The 17,238-nt window shown below is 30.8% G+C and overlaps 3 protein-coding genes across 8 annotated transcripts in view; 2 read left to right on the forward strand and 1 right to left on the reverse strand.

Moving 5' to 3' along the window:
* The window catches only part of LOC108000234 (protein sprouty), a 34,752-nt gene extending 28,037 nt beyond the window's left edge, over positions 1 to 6,715 (forward strand). For 2 of the 3 annotated variants that reach the window (XM_062086410.1, XM_062086411.1), the window contains one exon: positions 395 to 6,715. In XM_062086410.1, coding sequence (XP_061942394.1) covers positions 395 to 2,238 — 1,844 coding nt within the window. In that variant the 3' untranslated portion in view covers positions 2,239 to 6,715. The remainder of the gene's footprint in view (positions 1 to 394) is intronic. The other variant, XR_009833027.1, reaches the window with a different exon arrangement.
* LOC133667477 (uncharacterized) lies at positions 5,255 to 15,128 on the forward strand. 2 transcript variants are annotated; one of them, XM_062086419.1, is made up of 7 exons: positions 5,255 to 5,396; positions 7,014 to 9,145; positions 9,221 to 9,373; positions 9,693 to 13,807; positions 13,935 to 14,114; positions 14,241 to 14,458; positions 14,536 to 15,128. In XM_062086419.1, exons 4-7 carry the CDS (start codon positions 13,660 to 13,662, stop codon positions 14,827 to 14,829), a joined length of 840 nt encoding a protein of 279 aa, XP_061942403.1. In that variant the 5' UTR covers positions 5,255 to 5,396; positions 7,014 to 9,145; positions 9,221 to 9,373; positions 9,693 to 13,659; the 3' UTR covers positions 14,830 to 15,128. The 2 variants fall into 2 exon arrangements, with proteins under 2 accessions (XP_061942403.1, XP_061942404.1); XM_062086420.1 differs by having other exon boundaries at positions 7,014 to 13,807; positions 13,935 to 14,000; positions 14,076 to 14,114.
* Positions 15,126 to 17,049, reverse strand: LOC108000268 (TIP41-like protein). Of its 3 annotated transcripts, none has more exons than XM_017060499.3 (6): positions 16,858 to 17,049; positions 16,259 to 16,440; positions 16,009 to 16,188; positions 15,715 to 15,937; positions 15,484 to 15,642; positions 15,126 to 15,360 (listed from the first exon to the last, which is right to left on the reverse strand). In XM_017060499.3, the coding sequence occupies exons 2-6, from the start codon at positions 16,435 to 16,437 to the stop codon at positions 15,166 to 15,168; spliced, it is 936 nt and encodes a 311-aa protein (XP_016915988.1). In that variant the 5' UTR covers positions 16,438 to 16,440; positions 16,858 to 17,049; the 3' UTR covers positions 15,126 to 15,165. The 3 variants fall into 3 exon arrangements, with proteins under 3 accessions (XP_016915988.1, XP_028523769.1, XP_028523770.1); XM_028667968.2 differs by having other exon boundaries at positions 15,715 to 15,940; positions 16,858 to 17,045; XM_028667969.2 differs by lacking the exon at positions 16,858 to 17,049 and adding an exon at positions 16,655 to 16,791 and having other exon boundaries at positions 15,715 to 15,940.
* Positions 17,050 to 17,238: the final 189 nt, after the last annotated feature.

Raw genomic sequence — 17,238 nt, forward strand, 5'->3', positions numbered from 1 at the left:
TTTGATACGAATATATTTAATAATTTGATATAAAATCAATATCGTAATATCAATCGATCGAATTACATTCGAAATACATTTTATTACATTCAATCCTCGTTTCAAAATAGAAAAATTTCTATTTTTTTAAAACTCCTTATTCTTTTCGGTAAAGTAGGAAAGGTTTGGGGAGTCGTATTTCCTCGTATTGCACAATAAACGTTACGAAATGATTCTTATATGCATTTAATGAACTTTTTACCGCTAAAAGCTTCGATGTAAAATAATATTACATTACATAACCTGAATTACACGTTACAGATTCGATTTTCGCTTTTGTACGAAAGCGAGAACGATTTGTTCGGATAAAGAAAGGGACGGGAAAGAAAGACTGACGGATCTGGTATCGTTTCAGGTGGGGATGAAGCGCGTGTCGCGAGGGCGAGAGGAAGCGGACGCGGAGCATTACCGAGCCTCATCCTCGCTAATGGAACGCCCTTGTCGAGAGTGTCACCACCTCGCGCGGGCTGGCCAGTGCGGATCAACGAGGCGACACTTACTACCCCGAGTCAATCAATTCACTATCAGCAGCAGCAACAACACCACCACCACCACCAGAATCAGCATACATCGAGTCCAAGCACACCGAGAGCTGTCGAACAATGGGCTAGCGAGCGGGCAACATCGTCGGTTTTGTCGGTTGGTCGTTCCGCATCACCATCCTCGCCAGAAACAGCAAGGAGACCGGGAACAGGATCGTCTAGAAGAGTTTTCTCGTCGTCGAGTCGAGTTAGGCCAGGAGGCGGAGGTGGAGGTGACGGAAGAGGAGCAGAAAGAAGCACAGAGATCGGTAACGGTATCAATTTCACGAATCACTGGCAGGAGGAAGAAGAGCTGGAGGCGAAGAAGAAGGAGGAGCACCGGAAGCGTTGCGTGGACACAGCGGCGCATTGTCAAGCCGAGCATCTTGAACTGAGAGGTCGGCCGATGTCGCAAAACAATGCGATCGCGCCGCTCTCGCGGCCACCCTCCTCGCAGACGAATATAAACGACACCACCGATGCCGTAGCGAACAGCAACGTTGACGATGGAGAAGCGCATTCCGTTCAACAGCAAAATGTCACCACCACTGGTCGCGTCCATGATCACAATCGGCCGTTTCCTCCGCCAAGATTGCCGAGCGTGCACGTTGCCACTGCCTCGACAGCGCCCCCTCTCACAGCATCGTCGAATCCGAGAGTATTGGTCACAGCGCCGCTCAGTCCGCTCTCGAACACCTTCCGAAGCAGACCGAGAAACGTGGATACTTCGACGAGCGAGACGAATGCTCGAGGATTGGTATCGAACGACACGCCACCTAGAAGTCCTATAAGCGAAGTGAGTCTGACCGTGCCCAGGCCGGACGGAGAGAGAGCCATCAACGAGTACGTCGAGGCACCGTTCAAACATAGCAACCAACAGGAGCGACGAGTGTTCGAGGATGAGAGCAAACGGGGGATCGGTGCCGATTGCCCGAAAATCGATAGGAGGCATCGACAGAAAGGTGGTGATGCGTCCGTCGCGGCGACGCATCGGCTGCACGCGAGCAGGACTCAAGCGTTTCGTGGATTGATCGCGAGCAGTGGGACGAATGCGACCGCGTCCGCAGGCTCGATCGCCGCGAACACCGCGACACCGAATGCGGTGACCAAGCAGCCGGTCTCGTTCACCAAAGAACCGGCCAACAGCCTCGCTTCTAGGACTTATGATCCGGCCGGTTTGTCGATAATGTGCAATTTCTGCGGTAGATGTCGTTGCGAGTCTTGTCGGGAACCGCCTCCATTGCCCAGCAAATGGCTGTGCGACAACAAGTGTTTCTGTTCCGCCGACACGATTCTCGATTACGCTTCTTGCCTGTGCTGCGTGAAAGGACTGTTTTATCATTGCGTAGACGGGAATGGATCAGGTGGAATCGATGGGGAGGCGGCTGCTAGTTGTGCGGACGAGCCGTGCTCCTGTACGGGAAATAGGCGAGCCTCCAGGTGGGCCTGCCTTGGCGCCTTGACTCTCGTCATGCCCTGTTTATTGTGCTACTGGCCGTTCAAAGGATGTGTCGCGGCCTGTGAGGTGTGTTATGCTCGGCACGCAGCCCAGGGATGCAGATGTAATCCGAACACGACTGGGAACGCCGGAAACAGACATCATCCGATCGCGAATGATATCGGGGATTCGAGAGATCCGGAAAAGAGGTTACTCGACCCTGTCACGCCGGAACTCTAATTGGAAGAGATACAGCAACAGTAACACCAACACCCGCAGTGTTATCTCTCACGTAGGAGGGGGGACACAAAATTGCTCTTCTACGCACAGAGATTATCCGACAGGAGAGGGAGCAAAACGAAAATTGCATTAAGTACAAGAGTTGCATTTAAGTCGAGAAACGATAATCGAGAATGACGAATTTGTACGTCTAACGTCGCGAGTGTTTTATTTATTATTCTTCCATGCGCGCGCGAAAATGCGAAGCGAGCGAGAGAGATTGAGAGAGCAAGAAAGAAAGAACGAATGGAAGAACGCGAGATCGTGTCACGGGGGAGGGAGATGATGCTAAAGGATATAGTGGCGTAGGAAAGATGATAGAAGGATAAAGGGAGAAAGGGCGAGAAAGATGACAAGGTACGCGAGCTTGCGTATTAACGCAGAAACATACCACTTACGTATAGATAGGTCTATACACGATAGAATATATAAATAGTACCGCGCACACACAGAGAACAAGTGCGAGCGTGACCAAGCGAATGTGCGGAACGTGAATGAGAGAGTGAGAGAGTGAATAGAAGAACCACTAAAGTATATTAAACGCGAGCACGTGTACGCGCGTATACACGCGTTTCTGCTGTTACTACTTGAAGCGCGTGTATGCGCATCTACACCTAGATTATAGATATGTATATTGTATATTATATTTGTATAAAGAAAAATCTTTTCTACGGTTAATTTATTCGTGGCTGAATTGCCAAGTAACACATATATAAAGTTTCGCAGTAAGAGGAGCACGACACGGAGAAGAGGCGAGACGAGAAGGCCGCGACTGGATTATTTGCAAAAATTATTTCCAGTCTCTTACCACTGCGATAGGAAACGCATAAAGAATATCGGCCGTAAAGAGGAAGAAAGAGGGAAAGAAAGCAGGAAAGGGCGGGGCAGGGGGAAGGAAAGCTCTGAAAAGAAGCATTGTCCGTATTTCCGAATGTTTTCCTCGGCATATGATGTATACGCTTTTATACTCGTTAACACTGGAATTGTATCGAGCGCGCGAGGCCCTGTCGAGCGTTAGAGAGCGTGATATGACACGAGATCGAGATAATGCACGCGCGTTCGGGTTGCATGAGAGCGAGAGAACTGTAAATCTGTAAGAATGAACGTTTGCGTTTATGTGTGTATGTTAAGTATGTATGCGTATGTGGGTGTGCTTCATGGGGTCGACGAGAATGCGGGCAGATGGAAAAAGGACAATTGCGTGGGGGGCATAAGCGTGAGGAGAAGAAAACACAGATCAGGAGGAGGGAGTGGGGAGAAAGAGCAACGCACGCCTGAAATCTCTTCTACGTACGTATATAGTATACCACATTCGGGCGTCGTTTCCATTTTGTTAATTTTCTCTTTTTTTTTTTTTTCCAGTATTATCTAGTCGTGCGAGTTTAATTAAATATCGTTTCGTTAGGGAACGGGGGAATGACAAAAGCGATACATGCATGCGTGGTGGTTGCTAAACTGATGCTGTTATTGGCTCCGCTCTCTGCTTTACAAGGAGAATGGATTTGGACGAAGGAAATTCGCGTTAACTGGATCTTTTTCTTCTTTTTTTCTTTTTTTCCTTTTCTTTTCTTTTCTTTTTTTTTCTCTCTTAACAAATGTTGACTTAACGTATATACAGGGATAATCGTTTTCCTCATTAGTTCAAGTCTACTTCTCAGGCAAGATTTAGAAAATAATTAACGCCTTTGAGATTCTTTGGTGTTGGAGCTGCCACTGCAGCCCGCAACGGCGTTTAATTGCACGGTAACAGCGCTTCCCACGCGGACGGAATTCACCGAACGAAGGTGTGTTAACTTTCCATTCTCGAGCAGCTTGATCGTTGAAGAATGTACCACGCTGTCGATGTTCCACGAGGACACACATCGTCGTTGTTTTGACTGTACGATCGTTTCGTTGTCGAAATTTTATCTGAAATTATTTTTTTAATCAAATATTCTATAAAACTATATCATTTTTCATTTTTGCATATTTAAATATCGAAAGCGTTACGAGTGATTGAACATATATCATTGATCGCAAATGCATACGAAGTCGACAGCGAGAAAGGAAATTGCTAGAAGTTCATAAGGTACGAGTGAGAAGAAAGGAATCAAAATGTTCGAAAATATGTCACGAAAAAAGCGATTGTTCGAAAGCAATGATTCTTCAAACTACTCGTTCGGCTTCGCTCATCGCGAAGAAGTAGCGAGAAGTGAGACGAAATTATTATCATCATCGAAAAGTCAATATGGCGACAAAGATCGAACATCAAACGAATCGTGACGCGTCTACATTCGTACCTTTATTCTTCCATGTTGAGGGAATAAGAGAACGCATGGTACATAAAGAACGGAGATTGATCGATAATTCATAATTTTAAATTCATTGATCGGGTTACCCTTTCACCAGCCAAGAATCGTTTACGTAAATAAGTAATACTAGTTTAAAAGCTCAAGAATAGACAATCGAATTTGATTGGTTGTTTCTAATAGATTTTATACACAAAATAAGAATACTGATCGAAAGTGTCACCATCTACAGATAAGATCGTATAATACCATCTGAGCAAGCGAGTAAACTATACATTTATTTATTATATACTCGAACTTTTGTTGCGGATACTGTATGCTCGAGTCTTATCCCCACCATTGCAAATTCTTTTTGCTAGTGAAGTGCATAATATCATACCGAGATAATACGTTACAAATTTTTTGAAATATACAAGCTTTTAATTAGTCTTTTGCTAGTTCTCATTTATTATTGTTGCCAAAAATAAAATAAGGTTAGAATTTCATATTCCGATCTTATAACGGACGTTCTATATTTCAAATGTCAATTCTTGAGCCTGACTAGTGTATTACGTTCATGTTGTGAATATATTTTACGTAACAAAAGAAACGATGAAAGTGTTTCACAGAAACGTTTTCACAGAGAAAAGTCAATTGGATGTTTTTGAATGTTTATTAAGATTCGATTGAATGAATCGATGCAAGAGGAAAGAAGTTTGCTACAATGTTAATTAGAAAGTAATGTGCGACAATCCCATTGATGTTTGTATATACCTACGCACACGTCTGTATGTATATGTGTGGTTCGATGTGTGTGCGCGCGCGCGTCTCGCCAAGCGAAAAGAAAAAAATGTAAGTTTTTATTAATATTAACTCTATATGCTCTGTGTGTGTATATGTCTTGTAAATATATATATATATACATGCATATATGTATATCTATATATATGCACATAAATATTATATATACACACATACGTATATATACTTGTATATATATATATGTATACATATATATTTATGCATTTCTGTTTAACATGTTAGAAACCGTAGTTTGAGGACAGTCAAAATTCTTTCCGATTTATTTCGATTCTCCGAATGATTTAGAAATTTGTCTGTCGTTCTTTGCAATATCATTTTATCGAATGCGCAGAGGCTATAACAGGACAAGAAATCCGATCGATTCTGTTTTTATCATCTTGTCTTTTACATTCTATCTTTTTTTTTTTTCTGTATCGTTCATTATTATGTCTTTCTTTCGACGTTTCACAGTATCGAATTGTACTTAGGCAGCGGTCATTTTCGAAATATATTCGAATGCAAATACTTTCGACGAATCGAAGTATATTCTTTTTTCCTTTGCATTCTTTTTCATCGCTCCAAATTAGTCTTTAGATTAGCAGGAAAAAAAAAAGAAAAAAAAGTGATACACGCAAATACATTTTACGTAATATATATCGTTGATTGGAAAAAACGATCGAGAGAAAGACAATTCAGTCTATCATGAGATCAGAATTAATATCATTGAACAAAAAAAAAAAAAAATATATATATATATAAGATTAGAACGAGCAATGCGCATAAATAAAAAAAAAAAAAAACAGAAATAGACATAAATCGGCGTATTTAGATTTGATCAATCTCTTCTACAATGAACGAGCTTTCATCGCATTAGGATCGTTACCGTGTGGTTTCCTTTACGAAGCTTGATCTTCAGGAAATTGTAATTGCAGAGCATCGACATAACTATGATATAAATATTATCTTACGTACATGGACGTACGATATTAAAAACGAAAAAAAATAACGTGGTATAAAAATACCAGAAGGAAAGATATCAATTCGGTGTATTAACCCCCCCCCCCCCAAATCTCATGGACGATCGATACAAATTCGCCTCAAACTGAACGATCTTTCTACATTTGATAATAATATATCGCGATGGCTATAAAATAAATGGCAAAACGAAGGGAAAAGAAACGGAAAAGAAAATGAAAAAAAAAAAAAAAGAAAAAGAAACAGCAGAATAGAAAAGAACGAAAAATTCCATTACTTCCGGTTGATGCGAATTCGTTACGTCCATAGGAATGCGTTGACGCACATGTTGTTATCTAATTGTTAGTAGATTCAAGTTTATACCGGCAATTGTTAATAAAGTTAGTAAGCAAATATTTTCTTATTTTCCTTTTTTTTTCTTACACGAATTTCGCTCTCTTTTTTAACCTGTATATATAATTTTTATAAAACAAAAACAAAAAATAACACAAATTTCGTGAAATTCAAGATTTCTAAATATTTATTTGATGGAAATTAATTCTTGTATATATTATTATAATAATATGATCATCACGAGAATCAGAAATGGATTATGAATGGGAACATATATACGTATAATTGAAAATTCCATTTCGTTATGGTAATAAGAAAAATAAGAAAATACGTTCTATCATCTGTTTTATTTGCTCTTAGCCGATTCATGACGATTCAAGTTAATCAAGAAGAAGATGATGCCAATGAGAGGAGACTACAGAAAGAGAAAAAAGAACGAGCCGAAAATAAGAAGAAAGTGGCAGGCTGGTTGGTCCAGTGTTGTCACGTGACCGGAAGTGGCCTCTTCCCCACCCTTCAACTCCACCTTCGATGTGGAGACCTGTACGCGTTCCCCCCTTTTTCCTTCCTCTGGCTTCATCCGGTTAGCGATGGGTATTAAATTCCGTCCGCTGTAAGTTTTTGAATGAAAAACTCCGATAAAAATCTCCTTTTAATAGTCAGTAATGAATAATAATTTTTTAATATATTTATAAATTCATAAGTTTTTTTAATAATTTATAGAAGAGAGCAATTGTCAGAATATAATATATGGGATATTTTTTAGAATATTAAACGGACTATTACAAATAGAAAAAAAGATGTTATTACTTTAGTTTAATTTTAATACAAATAGAAGTAAAAATTGGGTAGAATATTAAAATTGTTTTTGAAATATTAAAATTTTATTAACAATATGAAAAAAAATTTTTTAATTTTTATTTTTTTAAAATTGGTTAATGAAATTTATACATTGAATTGAAATTAATGATTAATACTTATAAATAATAAATTACATTGATAACTAAATCGATTTTGTTTAACGTTTAAAACGATGAAAACTTTGTTAATGATTCAAAGAGATTCAGAACGTGTTGAATCCATCACTATCTCCAGTTATTTATCCCTTCTTCTCCGCACGAACGAACACATTAACGAGAAAAGATTGGTCTGGCTTCCTTTTGCTTTACCTTTACGAATGATTCGATCACGTTCGAAGAAGTCAAAATTGGAAATATCTTTTAACCCTTTCACTTCCTTTTTATAAAATTAGTTTATCCTTCTTAATTGAAATATCTTATGTTATCCATTCTTAATTGAAATATCTTATGTTTCAATATATATATATAAAAATTAAATTTAGGATTTTCTTTTTGATATCTTTATTTGATAAATAAAAAATTTAATCTGATTGAAATTGTAGATAAAATCTAAAATATAGAGGGCTTTCTAATCTTATTCATTCTACTACAATCCTTGAATTTTTATATCTTAATTTTTATATCTTCTTTTCTTTAAATAATAAATAATCTTTTTATATCTTATATATAATTCAGAAAAATTTTGATATATATTAGTGACAAGAATAATAGACAATAATAGATAAGAAAAATTAAATAATATCGATAGTATTGAACACAATTGAAGTGAAAATGATTTAAAAAAATATAATACTGTTAAAATTTAAAAACGCAGAAAATTAAAATATTTCACTATATATTAAAAAATAGAAATAAAAAATATAAAAAATAATATTTTATAATTAAGAAGAATTAATTTTATCCTTTGATTATTATATCAAGGATAAGCGTATATATGAAACAATAATTTTATAATGTATGAATCAATTTAAAAATATTTACGTTAGATATATTACGTAGTATTTATCACATTGCTTTACATAAAGACCAATAAAAAAAATACGAAAGGATAATAGAGAGCATTTTAGAAAGCTTTTCTCAGAGAAATTTTCAATTGCATTCCGATAACGATAAATATAAACGGGACGATAATGTCTATGGTTCAATTTGATTTTGTGACACGATGACAATACCATTAAAAAGAAACAAACGAAAGATAAACTTGTCACGTGATACAAAGATGGACCTAAATACAAGAAAACAAACTTATCACGTGACTCCATAAACTTCTACACGAGAGACGAGAAAGTGTCTCTATTCATACCATTCATTTGCGAATAAACAATAGTCAAACTTATGCTAAATCCGATTCTCTTATGATAGTTTTTTCGCGGAAATATACCAAATCGTGGAATACTAGAGTAGCCAGTCGAACGCGCCACTCAACGAGAGTCAAATAGAAGCAGCCATTGTACGAATGCGTTCGAAGCGCATCGTCGCGGAAACGTAAAAATCTTAACCAATAATGCGGTCGAAGAAAGAATTGAGACTGATAGAGAGGTGTTCGTGGAATGCTTGCGATATTCCAAGAATTGCATGATATTTCTAGTGTCGTTTCTATCAACATCATATTGATCATTATTCGTGTATGTGGTAAGTAGGTGGAAAAGAGAATGGAATGAGTATGTGCATGATACTCACGAACAAATCATCAATAAACTTTTCAAGAAAATCGATGGAGAGAGAATTTCAAGAAATTTTAAATATGACGTTTCGATCATAATATTTGAAATAACCAGATATTTTTATGATCAATTAGATTTATTGAAGATAGAAGATTAAAACGGAAGCATTCGAAACGTTCACCGTAGAATTCTTGAGGTAAATTTGCACGAATTTATATAATCTATACGATTTCTTATAAAAATTAAATGACTAGGATTAGAGATAAAATAAAACTAAAAAATTAAATGAAGAATATAAAATTTTTCATAGGAAAAATGTCAGGATAGTAGATAGAAAAATCAAAGTTATGAAAAAACTAGAAAAAAATTTAGGCATCGTTATACAAATCTGATTTAACGTAGCAAATTATTTTACACAGAGATAGTTTATAGAAATTTATTAGCATTTATTTCACGATTCATTGAAAAATAAAATGAATTTAAAATGACAAATGCATAAAAACTTCTTATTACAGATTCTTATTTAAATCACGAAAAAAAGAATATTTCGATATAAAATTAATCTGGATTGCTTCGTACGATGGAATCGATCAAATTTCATTGATACATTCGAATGTTCGATCTATTTCGACTTCGAAAAAAAATATTGAAGATATATGTGAGTAGATTGACAACTTACATCCCTAACCTAAAAAATTGTTGTGTAATAATTTATGCGAATGTCTAATTACTAATAGTGGATGAAGTTTTAATTGAATTCGCATATAAAAAAGAGTCGAAACGGGTTTTTATTTGATCTGATGCGATAAATGCGATAGCATGCAGTTAGCGGGGTTAGCGTGATGTTTTCGCGACAGGGTGTGCGAGTGTTCTATATTAAACTCGGCGAACGCTGGTAGGCCGATTGCGAAACGGACGGCTGATATTTTCGTTACATCGCACGAGTAACTGCTTCCGGCCGACTATTCCCTCTCTCTCTTTCTCTCTCTTTCTCTTGCTCCCTTCCTCTCAGTCCCTCTGTATACGATGGGCGTCCTTCCACTCGCATCCTGCTTTTCCACTCGCTCACCCGCTGGCAGACTCTATTTTTCTCGCTTTGCTCGCTAGTTCTCTTATTCGCCAACTCGCTCTTCTCTCGCTTCACACTGCTCTCGTCTGATCGTTCTCTTTCTCTCTTTTTTCTTCCTTTTCTTCTTTTCTTTCTCCTCTCTTTCTATTCTCTCTCTTACTATTTCTTCGTTCTTGGGCTTGTAAGAGATCGGGTAGATGCCCGTGCTTCAGCCGGCCGGAAACACCTACGCATCATGGTAGCGTGCGAGGTGATGCTCAGTGATGGGAACGACCATCTCACGAGACTTCTTTCAACAGAATTAAAAAATATAATTCTCGTTTCTTGCCGATAAATGTATCGATATTAATTGATATTCAATTTTCTATGAAATCATTATTAAAGTTATTAAAGTTTGATTTTACAATTATTTAGGTTAAACTTTGAAGTATCTTTGAACTTTTTTCTATATATCTTTTTATATTTTTAGATGATATTCGATGAATACTGATGAAATATACCGTTTTGACTGTTAGAATATGAATTGATTTGAAAACATATTATGCATATTTAAAATTTAATTATTCTTAGCATAAGTTAATAGATTAATATCGTATTGGCATCCTGGCATCTTTTCTTGAATGAGAAATTTTGTGATGAATTTGAAAATCGATTACGTAAATATTTATTATATATTATTTCTTTTGTCAAAATGATAACAATCTAATGATTTAATTATTAATAAAAATGTTTTAAACATTTATAAAATTTTAAGTTTAAGAATAGATGAATTAACAAATTATTTAATTATCGGTGTATTTTGTTTGTATTCATTAAGTATATGTTATAAAATAAAAAAAAGTTAAACGAAGTCTTTTATAATTAAGAATTATTTACTTATCAAGTAATTAAGTCATGCATTGTTTTCTGTTAAATAAAAACATTATTTTATAAATAAAAACTTGATATTCATTTTTATAAGACATAAATTATTTTAAATATCATAAATTTATTCATTTGTATTTTAATTTCCTTGATTTTTTTCTGAGATTCTGAAAAAAAAATTCATTGAAAATTCAGTAAAATTATATTGTTTCGATCTAATACATACCACATTGTTAATTGATTGCAATCTTATATGCAATAATTCAATATTATTATTCGTGAATTAATGGTATTGAATTTGTAATAAATGCTATAATGAATTGCATGCAAACGGATGTTGCTTCATCACTAATGAGAATTAGACAAACTGTATAGATAAAAGAAGACTAAAAGAATTTATTTCCATTCTTTTTTTAAATAATTGTATAAAAATAAAAAATAAACATTATTTTACATTATCTTATATAATTTAATAATTTAATAATAATAATAATACAATTATAGATAAAATTTTGTATATGAATAATATTTTAAATTTATAATGAATAGAAAAATGAAAGTAATTATAAAAGTAATTGTATGAAAAAAATTTAATGTTATATAAATAGAAATTACTTTAAAAATAGATATATATATATATATATTTATTCAACTTAAATCATTCATAATTTGTTCGAAGCTAATTAAGAATTATTATTTCGAGAGAATCTCAACACCGTCACTAGTTCTGTCTAAATTTTTTTATTTTTTCTTATGCTATAAAATTGAATAATTTTTGCACAAGTTTCTTTTACAGGCATAAATATACGATTGTCACGATGCAAACCAATCATTGATTCGCTTCTTTTTTTTCTATTTTCTTATTTTAATTAGAAAAGACTGTCTTTGCCATGTTTAGAAACTATGATGTTTTTTTCAATTGATTTTTTCAATATTATTAATTAAATAAATTCAAAGAAATTTTTATTATTTTATATTTTATAATATAATTTTTTTATATATTTTTATTTTATTATTTTATATATAAAGCACTTATTTCTTGTAAATTATTTTAAAAAGACGAATTTCAAATGATTATAATGGAAACATTTTCAAATGATTTCCATCTATGATGGAAACTTTAAAATATTTTAAATTTTTCACGAGGAAAGGGTTAATTGGCGTTATCTTCACGCATTATTATACTTTGTATATAAAGCAATATCTTTATTTTTAATGTTTATTATATAAAAATTAAAACAATAAGAATATATTTAATAATGCATGTAATTATTTATATATATATATATAATATATATTTGCATAAAAATAAAATTGATAATTTTTAAAAATTATAATCTATTCCAATATTATAATATATTTTTCTCTGTTAATTTATATATATAAATTATTTTAAGAACAAAAATAATAAATTTTTAATTTATTTCAAGGAAATTACTCTTAAATAATTTTTTTTGTTTTTCTATAAAAATATTCAATTTTTATTTCATATTTTAATTAGTTTCAAACTAAGAATGAAATTAACTTTTACTTAATTTAATTCACAAAAATTAAATATTACTATATGAAATCAGTCTTTATTGCTTAACGAAGTAACCTTGCCTTCGTGAAGAATGGAACGCGGGGGATTCGAGGAATGTGAGGTGCGTATAACAGGCGTGACCTTCCCAAGGTCAGACGATGTGTAAAGGAACAATGCACATGGGACTTGATCCGTGGTAGTCTACGATACAATACTAGCAATAGCAATTACGGTTGCAATCGAAGGAAATAATAAATATGTGTAATTTGTTTCTTTGATTATTCAGCTATTCATAAATACTTAATATCATTTGTTACTATCATTTGAAAAATTTTCATTAATATAACTTTAAGATAAAAAGTTTAAAAATAAAAAAATTAAATTTTTTTTTATAGAATAATTTAAGAATATTATTGTTTTAGTAATAAGATATTTATAATTTTTCACATTTCTTATAATTTTATATTTTTCAATTTATAATTTATTTTTCAATTTATATTATTTATATTATTTATTCATTTATAGATTCATTATGTATTTGATTATAAATTACATAGTTAATTTTTTATCTTTTCTTTACATTATTTTTATTTAATAACAATTCGAAGAATTAATTTTTTTATTTCAATTTATACTATATTTTATTTTTTTTTTAAATTAACATTTAATTAAATATTTAAATATATTTCATATATCTTAAAATTGAAGTGCTTAGATTTTTCACATTTTTAAATTGTACTAACAACGCCCGCTAGTGTCGAATATTGAAATTTACTAAAGATTCAATCTTAATAAGTGGAATGTTTTCTTATTGGTAACAGATAAAATTCTCCCGCCAAATCCGTAAAAACGTATTAAATTTTTATGCGAAGAAAAACATCTATTAATGTTAAATTTTGTAAATGATAATTAGATATAGTGAAATAAAAGTATTATTAATTTACATATTATGCAACGAATATTTTAAAAATTTTATATTTATAACAAACTAATATCAAAAATATTTATATTAAAAAATATTTTATAAATGTCAGAAGAAGATTTATTTAATTGGACAGATTTACCAAAAGAAATTGAAGATGATTTTATTTCAATCAGAGGAGATTATGATTATCCATTATATTTATCCGAAAAAGAAGAATGGATCAATTATAAAAATATTGAAAACAAAGAAAGTATGTAAAAACATTAAAAATTATAATAAATAATATAATGTTTAAATATATTTAAATAATACAATATATATTAAAATTTAAATATATAATTACATATTTATTATATAAATGCAAAAAATTATTTTAGATAAAATAAAAGTTTATGGACCCTTTTTAATATGTGAATTGAATAGATTCGTACCTTATTTAGAAGGTAAAAATATAAAATTTCATCCTCTTAATATGCCTTATATTAGAATAGGAAAAATTAATATTATGGGATTTGTAGTATGTAATTCTGAAGATGCTAAATGTTACCGATATCAAGGTAATGTAAAATAACTCTGACTCTAAATATCAAAATTTTTAGTATTATTTAATATTCTCTTGTAACATATATAATTTTAAAAACTTTGTCATGTAAATGTAAATATTTGTAAGAAATATTTTTTAGTTGATGATGGAACAGGAACCATTACTATTTTTTATGATAAAAAGTTTTTTGCAAAAAGTGTTGCGTTAAGAAGAAAAATTGATAAAAAATATTATAATTTATCAAATAATGTAAAAGAAAACATAAAAATATTAAAAAATCAAAAATGCCCAAAAAAATTTCCAAATCCAAGACCAAAATTTTTTTATCCTCCTAATACAAGTATACATGATATAGCTGTAAGTAAGAAAAATTTGTTTTGAAGCACAATACATGAAAAAAAGAAGATATTAACATATATTTTTTTATTATATAGATTTTTGAATATAACTGGTCATTGGAAACAAATAATGGGACATTGGGTGAAGAGATACAACGTTGTAATTATATACATGCATTAGGTTATTGTACACTTGACTTTTTGCATAAAAATAAACCAAAGACAGAAATTACATTTACAGACATATCCCATGCAAAAATAAATTTCATTGCAACTAAAATTATGTGTTTAACTGAACAACAATATAATAAAAAGTTGCTTTCATGGATTTATAATAATGTCAGAAAACGGTATGATGAACATCTAAATGAATCCTTTTCCAAATCATAGAAAAATATGATATAAATTTAGAAATTTAATATTACAATATTATATATTTTTTAAGAGGTAGAGTAAGGAAAAATTAATATGATATTCAATATGTTATCAAAAAGCGTTTATTTAAAATTGATGAATGCTTCATTCATATGTTTAGTATTAAAAAAATTTTATCTGTTAATTGAATAAGAAATTTATGTTTTTTTAATGTTTTATATTATTCTAGTGGTTATATAGCAACTTTTGCATTATTGTATTGTATTTAAAGTATAAGGATTTTCTTCTTTTAATAAATGCTCAATTGTAGATTATTTCAAATTGTAATATATTTACATATAAGTGCAAATTTTAAGTAACAGAATTATTTATATCATTTATGTTAGTTGTAGCAGTAGTATTATCAGCTACTGTGTCATTAATCAATTTATTATTTGTGACTAGTTCTGGTTTATGTGAAATAATTATTAATTTATGATAATGATATCCAATTAAAGGCAAATATGGAGCTATTTCACTTGGTTCTATAAAAAGTGATGGTGGAGCCTAAAAAAAAAAAATAAAATCATATTAATTATTTTAATATCTTAACTTGAGAAAATGAATATTATGATCAGTATTTACTAAAATTTAATTTAAATTATTATACAACAATATTAAATTGCTTACACGTATTTCTTCAATCTTCGCTTCTCTTGATGTATATTCTCGCAACAAATAATCTTGACCAAATTCATGATAAAGTCGCGTATCATTTATCCTTAACATTACACCATCAATTCTCAGAAAATATCTCAATAAAATGAAAAAACTATTTGGCATAACTCGCTATTGACATCAGTAAATGAAATTAGAATGAATTCAATTATTTATTTTTGTTTTATATTATCATAAACTTACAATTTTTACAGAACAAACTGCAATACCATTATCATGAAGTTCATCTTCAAATAATGTTAAATCATGATAAAATAAGATCTTATCCCTTCTTTTTAATTTATCTACATCAATTCGTTCATTAGTTTCTTGAATTTCAAAATTAGATATTGTACCAGTGTAAGTGGTTGTAAATGTCCAATCAAATGGTTTCACTTTTTCTTCTAGATATTCACTAACATCAGATCTACTTGTAAAATAATATTTTTAATATATAAATTTGTGTAAATTAAATGTAATATATACATATATTTTTACCTGGATTCTTTCCAAGCTTCTGCACATGCTAATTGAACATTAATTTTTCCATTTGATACAGTTTTTAATGCATCTAATGCATTAAATTGTATGAATGCACCATCCTGATGTTTTAAAGTCAATATATTGTTTGGAAATACCATATCCGGCATGTGTGGTAGTTCTAAAGTATGGCTAAAACTACAAAAGTATTTATTATGTAATATGAATTTATTATAATTTTATAAATAACCAAATTTATTTAATATACATGCAAAATTGACAGGCATCAGCATCTTTATCACCACAACCACTTTCATTTTTGGAACATTTAGAATGGAGTATATGCGATTGTGTATATTTAATATGCCATGGTGGAAATACATGTTCCTCTTGATTTACAGGAAGTCTTAAGATATCAATTCCACCATGAACTTTCACTGCTGTCATGATCTAAAATTATATATACATGTATTAATAATAAATATATTATACATAAATACATAAATACATTAACATTAAGATAAATATAAAAATTTGTTTTCAAAAGTATTCATCAAAACAATATGATTATAAATATCAATATATTATTAAAAAAATGTAATTAAATAATAAAAAATTTACTATAGTCAATTAAATAATAATTAATAAAAATAAAATAGCATACTGCTTCATTAATGTAATAAATGACACATTTTTTCGTTACGTTTTAACTATAAATTTTAACATTTTTGTTATATTGTTACTCAATATTAAAAATTATGCACTTTCATATTTTTTTTATTTAATAGTTGATTTGTTTTAAATTTATTTTACTGTTATTGATAACATTTTATAACCTGTCACATACAATTTATAAGATATACTCACAAAAACTAATTATTCAACTCTTAATATTTATTTTCAAATAACATCGTAAATATTATTTCAATTATCTAGTATTCACTATTATTCGTATATAAATTTTTATTCTTTTTTGTTATTGTAAATTTTATTTGAGTGTAATCGTAGTCTGATCATAATACTTCATTACCGACTGTGCATCGAGGGTGCAATTGCTTTCTTATAAAAATCTATATTCTTTATACTTACTTCCTAATTATACATAATTTATATAATTTTCATTTACATGTAATTAAAAAATAATGTTTATAATATTATATTATCAATAATTCAACTTAAATTAGAAAATATTTTTAATCTTAAGAAATAATTCTTAATATATTATAATAAATTATTATAAATGATATA

The sequence above is a fragment of the Apis cerana genome, linkage group LG16 (assembly GCF_029169275.1).
Source record: "Apis cerana isolate GH-2021 linkage group LG16, AcerK_1.0, whole genome shotgun sequence".
In the NCBI taxonomy this organism is placed as follows: Eukaryota; Metazoa; Arthropoda; class Insecta; order Hymenoptera; family Apidae; genus Apis; species Apis cerana.